The 15665-nt window shown below is 35.0% G+C and overlaps 1 protein-coding gene across 1 annotated transcript; it reads right to left on the bottom strand.

Annotated features, from left to right (window-relative positions):
- Positions 1-13543: 13543 nt before the first annotated feature.
- On the bottom strand, positions 13544-13933 carry LOC127094005 (uncharacterized). Its single transcript, XM_051032887.1, has one exon. It carries the CDS (start codon positions 13931-13933, stop codon positions 13544-13546), a length of 390 nt encoding a protein of 129 aa, XP_050888844.1.
- Positions 13934-15665: the final 1732 nt, after the last annotated feature.

Genomic DNA, 15665 nt, shown 5'->3' on the forward strand with positions numbered 1-15665 from the left:
GCAAATGTAATATCCCCTAGATTCCTCAAAGTCGATCAGGGAGATATAGGGGCCAACATCGCCTTTTGTAACATTGATTTTATATGAATCCTCCCTGACGACGACCATATGGTCACCATTTTACAACAATGAAGCTAGGATATTAAGCAAGTCTTGATAGATCCCATAACCTCATCTGACGTCATATTCTAGATCACTTTCCAGAAACTCCAGCTTGATCCTTGCATTGTCAAAGTGTTCTAGGGTTCATTGATAGGATTATTAGGAAAGCATGTCTAAGTGAGGGTCCACATAACCCTAAATACAACTTGCAACCTGGGATCAGACTCCAAGGATATTGAACTTAACTACTACTTAGTGGACGCCTTTTCTCCCAATAACATCATCTTGGGAAGACCCACCATCAATTTAGTAAGGGCGATCATTTCTTCCCAGTACCTGGTTCTCAAATACCTGCTACCTAGAGGGCAAGTCAGGACAGTTCGATGAGACCAATAAAGCATCAAAGAATGTTACTAGAGAAGTATGACAATGGGAATGGAAGAGCTCGACCTTGGGGCACCCTCTTCCTCGAGACGCCAGATGCAGACGTTGATAGTTGGGATCCTAGGATGTGCATGGACAATGAGAAGCTCACTCCCACGGAGGACCTAAAAGAAGTCAGGATAGTCCCTTCTACCCACTAGGTGATGAAGTCAAGCACCTCGCTTACCAAGGAAGAAGAATGTGAGCTAGTCGACCAACTCACTAGAAATGTCAACATGTTATCCTAGGCTCCTACTGACATGCAAGGAATATCCACTAGAGTGGTGTGTCATTATCACACTATCAACCCTTATTTCAAGCTAGTGGTGCAAAGGAAGTGGAAAGTTGGAAGGGAGAAGATACTCGACATTAACGAAGAAGTAGGCATGCTATCAAGTGTGTGGTTCATCACGGAGATAAGGAAAGCATCAAACATGTGGCACATGTGCGTGGACTTCACCGACCATAATATAGCCTTCCCTAAGTAGCCATATCCCTACTTGATATTTATCGCCTAATTTATGGATTCCTAATCGAGGTACAACTATATCAGAATGTATCACCTGGATTCTCCCAAGGTGGTGTTCATGTCGTATCATGGGAATTACTACTACAATAACATGGCCTTCTACCTCATGAATGTTGGCGCCACCTACCAGTGAATCATGGACATTGTGTTCTCACACCAGATATAGTGGAACCTAGAGGTGTATGTTGAAGAAATGATCATGAAAAACACTGAAGGGTGTAGCCATGGGACGAACTTGGAGGATATATTGCAATCATTCAAGAAGTATAACATGCACTTGAATCCCGCCAAGTGCTCTTTCGAGATACACGGTATAAAGTTCCTTGGGTTCATGCTGACAAATAGAGGCATTAAAGCAAATCTAAACAAATGTCAGGATTTCATCAACATTAGACGTCATCCCAACATCAAGGAAGTGCAACAGCTTATAGGTCACCTTGTCGTCCTACCCCGCTTCCTTTCTTGTGTGAGCGACAAGGCTTTCCTATTCTTCACCCACCTGAATAAGAAGGAGAGGTTTGAATGGACCAGAGAATGCAAGGAGGTTGTCTTGAAAATAAAAACCTTTTTCAATCCTCCGCTCATTTTCACTTGCCCGAGAGAAGGATCACCACTCGTCCAAGAGACAGATAAGGCAAAAAGTCTTATGTATTTCGTAAGAAAAGTGTTCAAAGGTGCTGCAATACCTTATCAGAATTTTGAGAAGATAATGTTGGTCATCATTGTAGCAACGAGAAAGCTTTGGCCCTATTTTCAGGGTCATAAGGTCCTTGTAAAAACCAGCAATCTTGTCCGACAAGTCCTGTAGAAACATGATCTGGAGGAAAGAATTGTGTATTAGGTGGTGGAACTCTTAGAATATGATATCCAATATATCCCGAGAGGAAGCATCAAGTCCCAAGATTTGGCAGACGTTTTGGTAGAATTTAGCTCGCTAGTGGACGGGGAGACACCCTCATAGTGGACGCTAATGGTCGATGGTGCCTCGAACATGAAAGGGAGCAACAATGGAACAGTCTTAGAAGGGCATGCTGACATACTAATTGAGCAAGTACTGACATTTGAATTCAAAGTCAAAAACAATAAGGTGAAGTATGAAATTCTCATCGTCGACATGGTTCTTTCCTTAGAGATGGGTGTCTCTAGGTTGATGGACAAAAGTGACTCACAGTTAGTCGGCAACCATGTCACAGGAAAGTACCATACCGAAGAACCACAATTGATAAAATGTCTCCATAAGGTACAAAGCTTATTAATACGACTTACATCTTTTAAAGTATAACACATTCTTATGGAGCATAACTTTAGAAAAGATCTCATGTCTAAGCTCTCCAGTTCGAAGATGGCAGGGTTTACTCGGAAAGTAATTTAAGATACTCCCGTCGCCCCTAGCGTTGAGGCAAGAAAAATCTACTCCTTAGAAGTCACCCCAGGGTCTAGTTGAATGTCATGTATATTATGTTATCATAGAGAATGAACTACTACAATATGGAGGGGAAGAAAAAAGGGTTTGGAAGCAAACCATAAAATACACCCTTCTTGATGGAAAACTGTATAAGATGGGAAGAGCCTCCCCAATGGTACAATGTCTAAGGGAACATGAAACTTCTATATTCCATGTCGAGGTCCATAAAGGGTCATGTGGTTGTAATATTGGTGGTAGAGGCCTCACCCACAAGCTACTTAGGGTGATATAGTATTAGCCTACCTTGCTAAAGGATAATGTGTCCTTTGTCAAGAGGTGCAATCAATGTTAGAGACACACTGACCTTTATCACACTTTAGTTGAAATTCTTCATTCCATGACATTTTACTGGCCTTTTTACCAATGGGTGGTGGACATCCTAGGCCATTCCCCTTGGCACATGGGCGACTAAAGTTCCTAATTATAGGTGTCGATTACTTCAAAAAATGGATAGAGACAAAAGTTGTAGCCAAAATCATAGTAGAAAAGGTTCATCATTTCTATTGGGAGAAGATCATATGTGGATTCGGGTTTCGCGACGTCATCATATCCGATAATAGGACCCAATTCACTAGAACTATTGTTACTGACTTTTTTCGTGAGTTGGGAGTTCAAAAGAAATTTGTCTCTGTTGTCCACCTGATGGCCAATGGACAAGAAGAGTCAGTGAATAAGGTGATCCTGAGGGGACTCAAGAAGAAGCTTGATGACACCAAAGGTTTGTGGGCCTAATTACTCCATGAGATACCTTGGTTAAATCATACCACACCCCACTCAACTACCAAGGAGACTCCCTTCAACATGGTATATGGGGAATATATTATGCTACCCGTGAGATTGACAGACCTCATGGAGGCACTCATAGTTAATCCAGGAGCTGAAAAAAGCAGGACTAAAGTGCATCACAAATATGATCGATCGGTTGAGAGATGTCACCCACATCCGACAATTCTCCTCCAAGAATAAAGACACTAAAATATACAATTACAAGGTCTTGATGAGATAAATGCGAGAAAGAGAACTGGTTGAAAGACAAGTGGTTCTGCATGCACAATAGGGAAAGTTACAACCCAACTGAGAGGGATCATACCTCGTAATCCAGAAGCTTCCACACGGAGAATACAAGTTGCAAGATTTATATGGACAACTCATGCCCATTGCTTTGAACTATATTCGTTTTAAATATTATTATAGTTACACTACTTGTAATTCTTGAAAGGGCATATCGCCTGGCTATGTGCGCAGTTTTGAATGTTTATGAGCATGAAGAACATATAAGTACAGAGAGCAACAAAAGAGGAGCATGTGAATTAGGTTTTATGGATTTTTCTCATTATTTTGAAAATGTTCTTATTCTTTTATTTTTCTGGAATTATGATGAAGAAATTAGAATAATAATGCAGAAAAATGAAAGTGCAAAAATTAAAATAGATAAAAGAAATTATACTAGTTCCCCTTATCAACCAAGGGTACGACTAGTCCCTTCACACCCCGTGAAGGATTTCACTATGTTAGATCTTTGTACAACCTCACACCAAGATCCTCCTATAATCTTATAACACACACACACACTTTGAATTAATCCATATCAAAGGACCTTTTCACAACACAAATAAAAAGTATACCACTTTCTATTTACACAAACTTATCACCACACACCTTGGTGATTAAATAGCAATACACTTTGAACAAATTGAATAAGAATAATTCTTGAAGTAATTCCAAAATGAAAGTTGATCTTCTCTGTCTATATACTACAATCAATCATATAGACCTTAATTTCTCAAAATATTTAAATAAAAATCTTTGAATGATATAAAAGTTCTGCATAAAGTTTTATTGTTATAATTTGTCCAAACACTTGAAATTATTTTAATTGATGTGAAAATTATTAATGAAAGAGGTTAATTTGACTTCTAATGTAGAAAACCTTAAATACATATTATGAAATCCCTACGAATAGATATATAAGAATGGATATGTTCCATGAAGCTTTCCCATCTTAAAAGGTATCATTGCTAGATGAAACATATGAAGATTTGCACATGGCAATCGATTAGCAAAAGGGGTAATCGATTACCAATATCCAACAAATCTAATTTGTGAACATTGAAAGTTGTTAATTGATTACCAATATGTGGTAATCGACTGCCACAAAACTATGGTAAAAAAATTAAGTTTTTTAAAGCTTGTTCTATAAAAAGTAAATTACAGTGGTTAAGAAAAGTGTGATTATGGCGATTTTCGGATGCCATAACTTACATAAAACATAATGAACAAAAAAAATGGAAAAATCAACCTTTTAAGGGTAAAGCTTGAGCATTTTGATGCATGGTGATTTTTATAAACTTTTTAGATGAATGGATGAGACTTTTTCTGAGCATCTAAAGTTTATACATAATAAATTATAATTAAGTACCTTAGCATCAAGATCAATTTCATTTACTTCCAAATATTCTAAGATTGTGCATTCTTGATTCTTTTTTCTTCTTTGATTTTTATTACTTGTTAAGATTTTATCTTTATAAAAACTAAGCGAAGATGAATGACGAACATTTTTTTCAAAATCTCCCCCTTTTTTATTATGACAAAATATATTAACGGGAAATTTTTGCTTGACACTTGATTGTTCCACCTATCTTGTATATCTCCCCCTTTATTTTTCAATTTATATTTTATCTTGGGTATCCTAAAAAGTAACAAAAACAACTATCTCTTCTCCCCCTTTTTGACATTATCAAAAAGAAAAAAGAGTAAAATCCAAAGAAAGATAATATAAGATTATGATATAACATATATAAAAGTAATTATCTTCTTAATAATGATTTGATATCAATGTTGATGTTCTTCAAATCATCTTTAATTAAATGAAACTTTAATCCTACCATACCACATGGTCTTGTATCTTGAAAAAATCAATCTTAATTTGACAATATTAGCATATGGTTTTACTTATGTTTGGTTTATTAAAATTAGAAAGGCCAAGACCATAATTATCATTTATATATATTTGACTACTTAGCACATATTCTAAACCAATTTGACCTTTTTCATATTTGTTTATAACTTGGTTTAGTTAAACAATTATGGATTCATCTTCTTGACATTTATTATATGTTGAAGTTCTGACTTGGTCTAATTCAACTTTCAAGTCAATAGCCTTAATTTCTAGAGATAAAATGATTTTATTTTTCTTTGAACATTTTCTAGAAATATTAAAACCTTCCTCATTTAATTCATGGAAAGCATTTTGTAATTAATCGTATGAAGACATATCATTAATTTCGGAATCACCAACCTCATTCTCTATCATCATAATGGTGTGAAGCAATTAGTTTCATGTTTTCTTATTCTTCATTTGAAGATGAACTTATCACATTTTCATCCCATGCCATATATGTTTTCTTTGCCTTTTTGTCCTTATTTCTATTGACTTTGCTCTTCTTTAGAAGTGTAGAGAATTCACTTTTGATATGTCCTCTTATTCCATATTTAAAACAAGTGACCTTTATTTTTGAAAATGGTGATTCTCTTTGACTAATTTCCTTTCTCAATTTTTCTCTCTCTAATTTCTTGATTAATGCATCATCTTCATCACTAATGGATTGAGATTCATTCTCTTGTTCAATATCATGGTCTTTTACTCTAGTTTTTAATGCAAGACTTTTGGGTTTCTTTTCTAGATTTCATGTTTTTCTAGACTTTCAAGTTGTATTTCATATTCTTGAAGTTTATTGAACAAAGCTGCAAAAGATATTTTGGAGATACTTTTCTTTTTCAAACATTATTGTCACCTTTGGTTTCCATTTCCCTTGTCAATGGTCTAAGGACGTTGAGATTCAAGTCAACATTCCTAAATGTTTTTCCAAGAGTCATCAAATAATTTGTCAAATGTGAAAATCTCTTTTGAAAATAAAAAATTATTCTCTGGTGTGCGTTCTAAACATATCGTATTCTTGTGATAAAGTGTTTATTTTTAGATCCCTTTACTTCTATCGTTCCTTCATGAGTCACTTCCAAAGTATCCCAAATTTCTTTTGCTGTCTTAAAATTAGAAACATGAAATAATTCATCCATACCTTGTTGTTCCTTGTGATTGTCTGCATTTGGTAAACAAGTGGGTAGTGCAAGATGTATTTTTGGTGAAGGTGCAACATGTAATACAAGATGTTCCAACATGTGTGCAACATTTGTCCTCAGCCTAGAAGACAAATTCAGTGAGTAAATTTGCCAGCGTGTTTTTAATTTGGTTCCAAGGACATTTTTCATCTATGTGTTGTATCTTTTAGAAATATGTTATTTAGTAAGATTCACTAAAATATTTATTAAGACAAAATCAATTTAAATGAAGATTTAATATTGAACTAAGATCAAATCAAATCTTTTGGGGGATGCTTTTAAAGAAAATCAAATTTGGTTGTTCTCAAATCTAATGCTCATTGGAAAAATCCCAGAAGATGGATTGCTATTTAAAGAGACTCATCATTACCTTTGAATATATTTAACACAAGCATTGAAGATCTAGTGTGCTAGGGTTATTTCTCTTTGAGTCTTTTTATTGTTATTTGTTGTAAACCTCTAAAGAAGCCTAAATTGAATATCATAGAGGTGGATTATTTAGTTGGGTTGTAATTTAACTTCTGTAATGTTTTGAAAGCATTAATCACTAGGGTAGTGATTGAAAGAAAGTGAGAGGGATTTTAATATTTAAGGGGAGTCCTAAATAGAAAGACATATGTAGTATTAGGAAATAGGTATTGAACAAGATTTGTTCATTTAAGACTAATTGTACTAATACTATTGAGTATAGATTTCCTTTCTTGGGTTGGAAGCCCCTAGATGCAGGTGATGTTGCACTGAACTGAGTTAATAATTCCCTTGTGTTGTTTATGGCGCGAAAGCAAGTTTCAAATATTTCCCGGATCAAAAATCGTCTAACCGAACCTACTATTGAATAGTCCGGATATGCATAAAGGTGTCAATGTTATGACAATAATCCACGAGTCAATCAACAACAATTAAGCACAACTAATTGAATACTCTACAATAGTAAAAGTCTATCTCCAATGATATCCACACACACAAAACTAAGTCAAACACTTTGTCGAACATTTGGTGTGTGAAAAATAAAGATTGGAATTTTATATGGTGTTTGTTGTTCTAAGAAATCCAATCACAACCAAATGGTTAGTGATCAATATAATAAACACAAGATTCAAAATGTAATCAAAATTATGATCCAAACTATGTTGATTCAATGATCAAAGCAATCAACAATTTGAGAATCGAAAAAAATAAAAGAGATAGAGAGAGTACATAAGGATTTGTTTAGGCAGCTTCCCAATCGACCTTGTTATGGGTACGTTTGCCCTCAATTCGAATTCAAATTGAGATATTATTATAATAAATCTTACTTTGTAAATGTATGTATACAAGAGATGAGAGATCAAATCTCACAAACCCTAAGTTTTTTCTTGACTCTAACACCTCCAAAATCCTTGATCAAAGATTGATCAAGACACCAACAATGTCGCTTCAATTCACCTGTTGTTGCTACTTCCTTGCACAACCTCCTTGTCTTAAGGCTTTCACCCGGCTGAATTAATCTCAAGCACACACTTGTTGAACCCAAGATTTGTTTGTTGCTACTTCCTTGCACGACCTCCTTGTCTCAAGGCTTTCACCCGGCTGAATTAATCCCAAGTGCACACTTGTTGAACCCAAGATTTGTCAACATGATCCACCATTTCACGTTACTCCCTTGAACGACACGCCTAGTCCCAAGGTTTTCACTCAATCGAATCCAAATTTCACAATCTTGTCGAAAACCTTCAAACCCTAAATATCTTGAAGGAAAACCCCACTTCAATTTTTTGACTTGAATCCCAAAAAGATCTCAACCCAATATTCTCGGTACAATAAACCTAATTGGATGTTATCAATCCTAATCTAGATGGCACCCAATCAAAAAATGATTATGTGTAGTTTGATTGTGTGTATGCATAGATTGAATTGAATATGATGAGATGCTTTGAAATCTTGGATTCATGTAGGTTTTACTCACTCTAGAAACCTTGCTAGAGAATGATGCATGTATGAAGTATATATACACATGGGTGAATGAGAGAAAAAGGAATGCAATGAACTTTGAGAAAATATGAAAATATGCAAAGCATCATTGTATATCAACCTGTTGAAGTGATGTGTCAACCTGAACGAGGCATAGGTCAACCTGTTGAAGGTCATGTGTCGACCTATCAATGTCATGTGCCTTCTATGTGTCGACATGTGAAATCAGCACATGAAACAGAAGCTACAAGCTTTAATACTGCAGTATATGTGCCGACCTATGGCACGAACGTGTGGATCTATAGTCTGAAAACTTTCACTATAGATCGACCTGTCTTGGAATTGTCGACCTATCCTGCAATATTTTTCATGCATGTTTAATGCATGGGACCTTTTCAAATATGTTTCCAAAGACTTGTATGTTTTCTAATGCTGAAATGCACATAGAGAATAGGAGAATATCGTCCAATATATATAAACGCTAAAGAATCCTAGTTTTGACATCATACAAAACACTCCTAACAGAACTTAACGGAAGATGCATTCACATATTCCCCATTTTTGATGATGGAAAAACTTGAGACGACGCGTAAGTAATGAATAACTTCTCACCCTTAATATATGCATTACTAAACTTCATCTTGCTTCTTCTCCCCTTTTGACAACATCAAAAAGAAATGAAGCAAATGTTAAAGCACGCATAAACGAATATAAAACACACAGAGGATAAATGCAAAGATAAGAGAAACAATATGATAGCATTCATAGAGAATGATTTTCATATTGAATAAGAATGCCTAAACATAAATAAAAGCAAAGAAGGCAAGAATAGAATATAATTGCTACATCAAGTGCTTAAAAATAAACAAAACACAAGCATGAATAATGAAGGATAGAAAGTGATCACAAAATACTTGACATGCTACAAAAGCGACACGATTACGTGACATGTGCCTTTGGTACTCCTGAAATGTTGCACATGCATGTGCTCAAGCAAGGCGATAAACAAAGTACCACCACACGAACCAAAAATAGGGACAAAAACATAACAATGACACACAATCAAGAATATTGCTAAAGATCTAACATATTTAATCACAATTCATGAGAGAAATAGATAACAAACCAACGCACCAGTCACTTTATTTTACGGAAAATGAAGATAGTCTAAAGTCACTATATGCATATAAATTGACATGCATCAATTGGAAATTTTGGAAGTGAACATACATGAAGTATCTAATACGTCAAGAACATAATTATATGGACCATAAATAACATGCGAAAGGAAAATCTTACATAAAAAAAATGGAAAATGAAATGATAGTACCTTGCTTGTGAAATTATGAGGAATGCACTCTTATGAAGTATGCCTTTTAAGGAAGGTAAGATGGACAAGGTATATTCAAAGTACATTAACATAACATTTAGGCAAGTGTTGAGATGTCAATAATACCTAATTCCCGTCGAATGTTAAAGAAAGGTCCATCGCAAGTGGTTTTGTAAAAATATCAGGAAGTTGATTTTTACTATCAACATGCTTAAAAATGGCGTCACCTTTCTCAACATGACCGTGTAGGAAATGATGAAGAATCTCAACATGCTTAGTACGAGAATGTAGCACTTCGTTCTTAGTTAGGTTAATGGCACTAGTGTTTTCATACATAATTGGAATACGACTTATTTTTATATAAAAATTAAGTAATTGTTGTTTAAGCCACAAAATTGGAGAACAACAACTACCGGTCGCTACATATTCCGCCTTGGCGGCTGACAACGCAGCCAAAACATGTTTCTTGTTATGCCAACTAACTAAGGGATTTGAGAATATGTGACAAGTTCCACTAGTACTTTTCCTATCCAATTTGCAACCGGTAAAATTGGAATTGGTGTAACCAACCAATCAAAAATCACTTCCCTTGGAATACCAGAGCCCATAATTTGAAGTACCACGAAGGTACCTAAAAATACGTTTCAAGGCTTGTAGATGGGATTCCTTATGAGCCGATTGATATCAGACACACACACACAGACACTAAACATTATATCTGACCTGGATGCAATGAGATATAGAGGAGAATCGATCATACCTCTATATTTCTTTACTTCCACATCGTTACCATTTTCGTTTCTTTCCAAGTTACCGTTTGTAGAGATCGGAGTGTCAATTGACTTTGCATCAACCATGCCAAATATCTTTAGCAAGTCCTTGCAATACTTGGTTTGAAAAACAAATGTGCCTTTATTAAGTTGTTTGATTTGAAGACCTAGGAAGTAATTTAACTCTCCCATGAGGCTCATTTCAAACTCTCCCTACATAATATTAGAAAACTCGGGCCTTATTTCGAATTATCACTCCATCTTCGTCAAGCTTGTTTCTAAAAATGCATCTTGTTCCTATTACTTGGTGATGTTTTGGACGCGGTACAAGGTCCCAAACATCATTCCTTTTAAATTGATTTAGCTCATCTTGCATTTCCATGAGCCAATGCTCATCAAGTAATGCATCTTTAGCATTTTTAGGCTCAACCTGTGACACAAAAGTAAAGTGATAACAAAAGTTACTTATCTTAGAGCGTGTTGTCATGCCTCTCGTGATATCTCCAAGAATATTATCAATTGGGTGATCTTTGGATGTTCTCCAAGTCAAAGGAAGGTTATCCACTGCAGTCAGACTCTCCTCCATTTCCTCTTGATCATCATCTTCTACTTTCTCATTTTTATCCGTTTGAGGTTGATCAATCCCTTTTCGGCTTTCTTGAGAATGTTGTGCAGAGACACACCTATATCATGAAAATACATACCTTTCCCAACTTTTTTTGGAAAAGAATCATCAAAAGATACATGAACGGACTCCTCAACAATAAGTAGCCTCTTGTTATAGACCATATATGCCTTACTATATTGTGACTATTCGAGAAAGACACCCTCATCGGCTTTAGCATCAAATTTACCTAGATTGTCCTTTCCATTGTTTAAAATAAAGCATTTACATCCAAAGACATGAAGGTGAAAGACATTAGTTTTTATACCTCTAAGTAATTCATAGGGGGTTTTGTTTAGAATGGGACATATCAAAATCCTATTCAAAACATAACACGTCATTCCAATAGCATCGGCCTAGAAGTACTTTTGTAAATTACCTTCATTAAGCATCGCCCTTGCTAACTCCTCTAAAACTCAATTTTTACGCTCCACAACCCCATTTTGTGGTGAAGTTCTAAGAGCTGAGAAGTTATGCTCAATACCATGTTTTCATAATACTTTTCAAAGAGTAGATTTTCAAACTCTCTTTCGTGATCACTTCGGATGGAAACAATTTTTAAGTTCATTTTATTTTGGAACAATCTAGCAAATTGTTTGAAAGTCGAGTAGGTCTCATTCTTACTAGACAAAAACATAACCCAAAAAAATCTAGATTAATCATCAACTATAACAAAGCCATAATAGTTTCCACCTAAGCTTTTGGTTCTAGAAAGACCAAAAAGGTCCATATGAAGAAGTTCAAAAGGTCTAGATGTTGAAACTACATTTTTCAATTTAAAAGAGGCTTTCGTTTGCTTCCCCATTTGACATGATTCACATAGGTGGTCTTTTGTGAACTTCATTTTAGGAAGACCAATTACTAGATCCTTTGAGGTTAATTTTTTTAGTAAGTCAAAGTTAATATGAGCTAAGCACCTATGCCACAACCAAGAGTTTTCACTCATGGTAGCAAGGTACTTAGTACCAACTAAGGATACATCATCTAAATTTAGCATATAAGTATTATTGAATCTCAATCCCTTAAGCGAACATTCCTTTTTCTCATTATGCTCAAATAAACAACAAGTATTAGTGAAAGTGACTTTAAAACCTTTGTCAAAAGTTGGCTAATGCTAAGAAGGTTGTGTTTAAGGCCATCAACAAGCATTACATCAGAGACAGTAGTAGATGAGGAATTACCTACACTATCTTTCCCAAGAATATCTCTTATGTTGTTATCTCCATAAGTTACGAAACCCTTTTTCTTTGGCACGAAGTCAATGAAAAGTGATATGTCACCCATCATATGCCTTGAACATCCACTATCAAGATACCACATCTTTTTGGTAGATTGAAGACATTCAACCTGTAGAATTAAACAAAGGAAATAGGTACCCAATATTAATTGGGTCCTTGGAAGTGAGTGAAATCAAGGTTGCATTTAGGCAACCATTGAGAGACTCATTTAGGAACTATCATCCTCCTAAATTTACACTTTTCAATTGTATGGCCCTTTTTGCAACAATAATGACAAGATAGATTACGATGATATATGCTTTTACCATTCAAATACTTTTTGAGATTTTATGATTTTTGTATGAATGATTCAAAGACCTTTAATACTTAGAAGGATCAATAGCAAATGCACTATTAGGTTGTAAAGTATTGTCTAATTTGACTCGAAGAGCATTTATTTCTTCTTGCCAATAATGACAAGAATCACAACCTATTCTAGGAAAAACTTTTCATCCTCAATATTGTCCTTTTGAACATCTAGCATGGATAGCTTAATTGCTTCCAACTTTATTTCACCACAATTATAACAAGAGCTTCTAAATTTAACTTTTCTATTTTCACCATCTTCTGAGGACTTGGAATCCCTTCTAAATTTGGCTAAGTTTCCTTCAGAGTGTTTGACTTTATTCTTCCGAATATACCTTTGGTATCTATTGACAAATAGCCCAACATCATCATCAAAGTTCTTGTCATCCATTTCTTCACACTCACTAGGCTCATTCTTTGAGGACTTGAAACTAGAAGTCTTTAGAGAAATGGAATTTTTCACCTCTTCCTTGGCTTTACCTTTCTCTTTCTTCATGTTTCTCCAAACAAGTTAGTTTTTGCTCATGTTCTTCCAATTTTCAAAACAAGGTAGTGAGATCAAGTGCTTTAAGATCATTTACCTTTTTAATCACGGTGACCTTTGGTTGTCATTCCCTATTAAGACATCTTAAGACCTTGTTAGTAGCAATAACATTGGATACAAGATTACCTAGAGCATTCGATCTATTAATAATATGTGTAAATCTCTTTTGCATGTCGGAAATGGTTTCACCGTGCTTCATACGAAAGAGTTCAAACTCTTGGTTTAATGTGTTGATTCTAGCTTGTTTGACCTCATTAGTTCCCCCATTGGCAACTTCTAATGCGTCCCACGTAGCTTTGGCGGTTTCATAATGAGAAACATGATAATACTCATCAACACCTAATGCGGATATGGGAATATTTTGTGTTTTCCAATCATGATACCACAACTTCCTATCATTATCATTCCATTGACTTTTCGGTTTTGATATGGTGACACCTTCATCATTGGTCATAGTAATTTAATTTGGACCATTAATGATTGCATCCCATACACCTTTGTCAACAGGGTTGACATGGATACGCATACAATCTTTCCAATAGCCATAATTTTCCCGGTAAAAATAGGTGCTCTATCATACACTCATTTAGGTTCGATAGCAATTATCTAATAAGCAACTATTAAGACCGAAAACAACCGGAGCTCGTGATACCACTTTTTAGGCGATAGGCCTAGATCTAACTGGGGGGATATATCCAAAGTTATAAATTTATCCAAAAATTTGACTTAGAAAAATTTATGGCAAGGAAGCAAGTTTCAAATATTTCCCGGATCAAAAATCGTCTAACCGAACCTACTATTGAATATCTCAAATATGCATAAAGATGTCAATGTTATGATAATAATCCACAAGTCAATCAACAATAATTAAGCACAACTAATTGAATACTCTACAATAGTAAAAAGTCTATCTCCAATATATCCACACACAAAAAACTAAGTCAAACAATTTGTCGAACACTTGGTGTGCGAAAAACAAAGTTTTGAATTTTATATGGTGTTTGTTGTTCTAAGAAATCCAATAAGAAAAAAATGGTTAGTGATCAATACAACAAACACAAGATTCAAAATATAATCAAAATTATGATCTAAACTATGTTGATCGGGTGATCAAAGCAATCGATAATTTGCGAATCAAAAAAACAAATATGTATATATATATATATATATATATATATATATATATATATATATATATATATATATATATATATATATATATATATATATATATATATATATATATAGAGAGAGAGAGAGAGAGAGAGAGAGAGAGAGAGAGAGAGAGAGAGAGAGAGAGAGAGAGAGAGAGAGAGAGTGTTGATTCCTTAGGATTGGCATTAATTTTAGAAAACAAATAATGTAATCATCTATGTTGTTTTAATATGTTGGGTTGAAGAAATTCAACATCTGGACCAACATGTCATGTACGATGTCACGACATTAGGTCTGTGACATCGCACATGTGTAGAAAACTGAATTAATTAATTCAGTATATATTCTGGGATCAGCAAGGATATCTGGTGAATATCCTAACTCCCATGTGGAGGTCTTGAAGACTCAATCAGAAGATATATAGGCTCAAAATATGGAGATATATATGGAGAGATTCTAGGATTGAAGACCTTGTTTGTAGCAGAATTTTTCTGCTGAAGTTGTAACAGCAAAGAACAAGTCTGCTGCGATTTCTCAAGGCCCAAATCCAGTTGGGTGATTAGGTTATAAATAGCTGATTGTAACCTAGTATTTGTAAGCCTCCTAGAATGAAAATTTAGGGGTGTGTGTGAAGTAAACCTCCCAATCTGTGGGAAGGTTACCATATGTTTCTCAGTGGTAAAAGCTGAGAGTTTTGTAACTCAAAGCCTGTAGGCTAGAGTGATTTATTTCTTGAATGAAGCTGTGAAGCAAATTCAAGGTGTGTTAACATTACATTGTACTTGTAGTGATAGGAATGGAAACTGGAGGTTTCTATCTAGGAGTTCCTAGGTATAGATTGCATTGGGTAGGGATTAAGTGAAAAGTTGTAAACGGGTGAGTTTAACTCTGAATTAATACTGCTAATAGTGGATCTTCTTCCTGGCTTGGTAGCCCCCAGATGTAGGTCATGTTGGACTGAACTGGGTTAACAATTTCCTGTGTTTGTTTTCCTTCTGCATGTGTTTATTACTGCCATAACTCAGCAGGTA

This window comes from Lathyrus oleraceus, chromosome 1 (genome assembly GCF_024323335.1).
Source record: "Lathyrus oleraceus cultivar Zhongwan6 chromosome 1, CAAS_Psat_ZW6_1.0, whole genome shotgun sequence".
Lineage (NCBI taxonomy): Eukaryota > Viridiplantae > Streptophyta > Magnoliopsida > Fabales > Fabaceae > Lathyrus > Lathyrus oleraceus.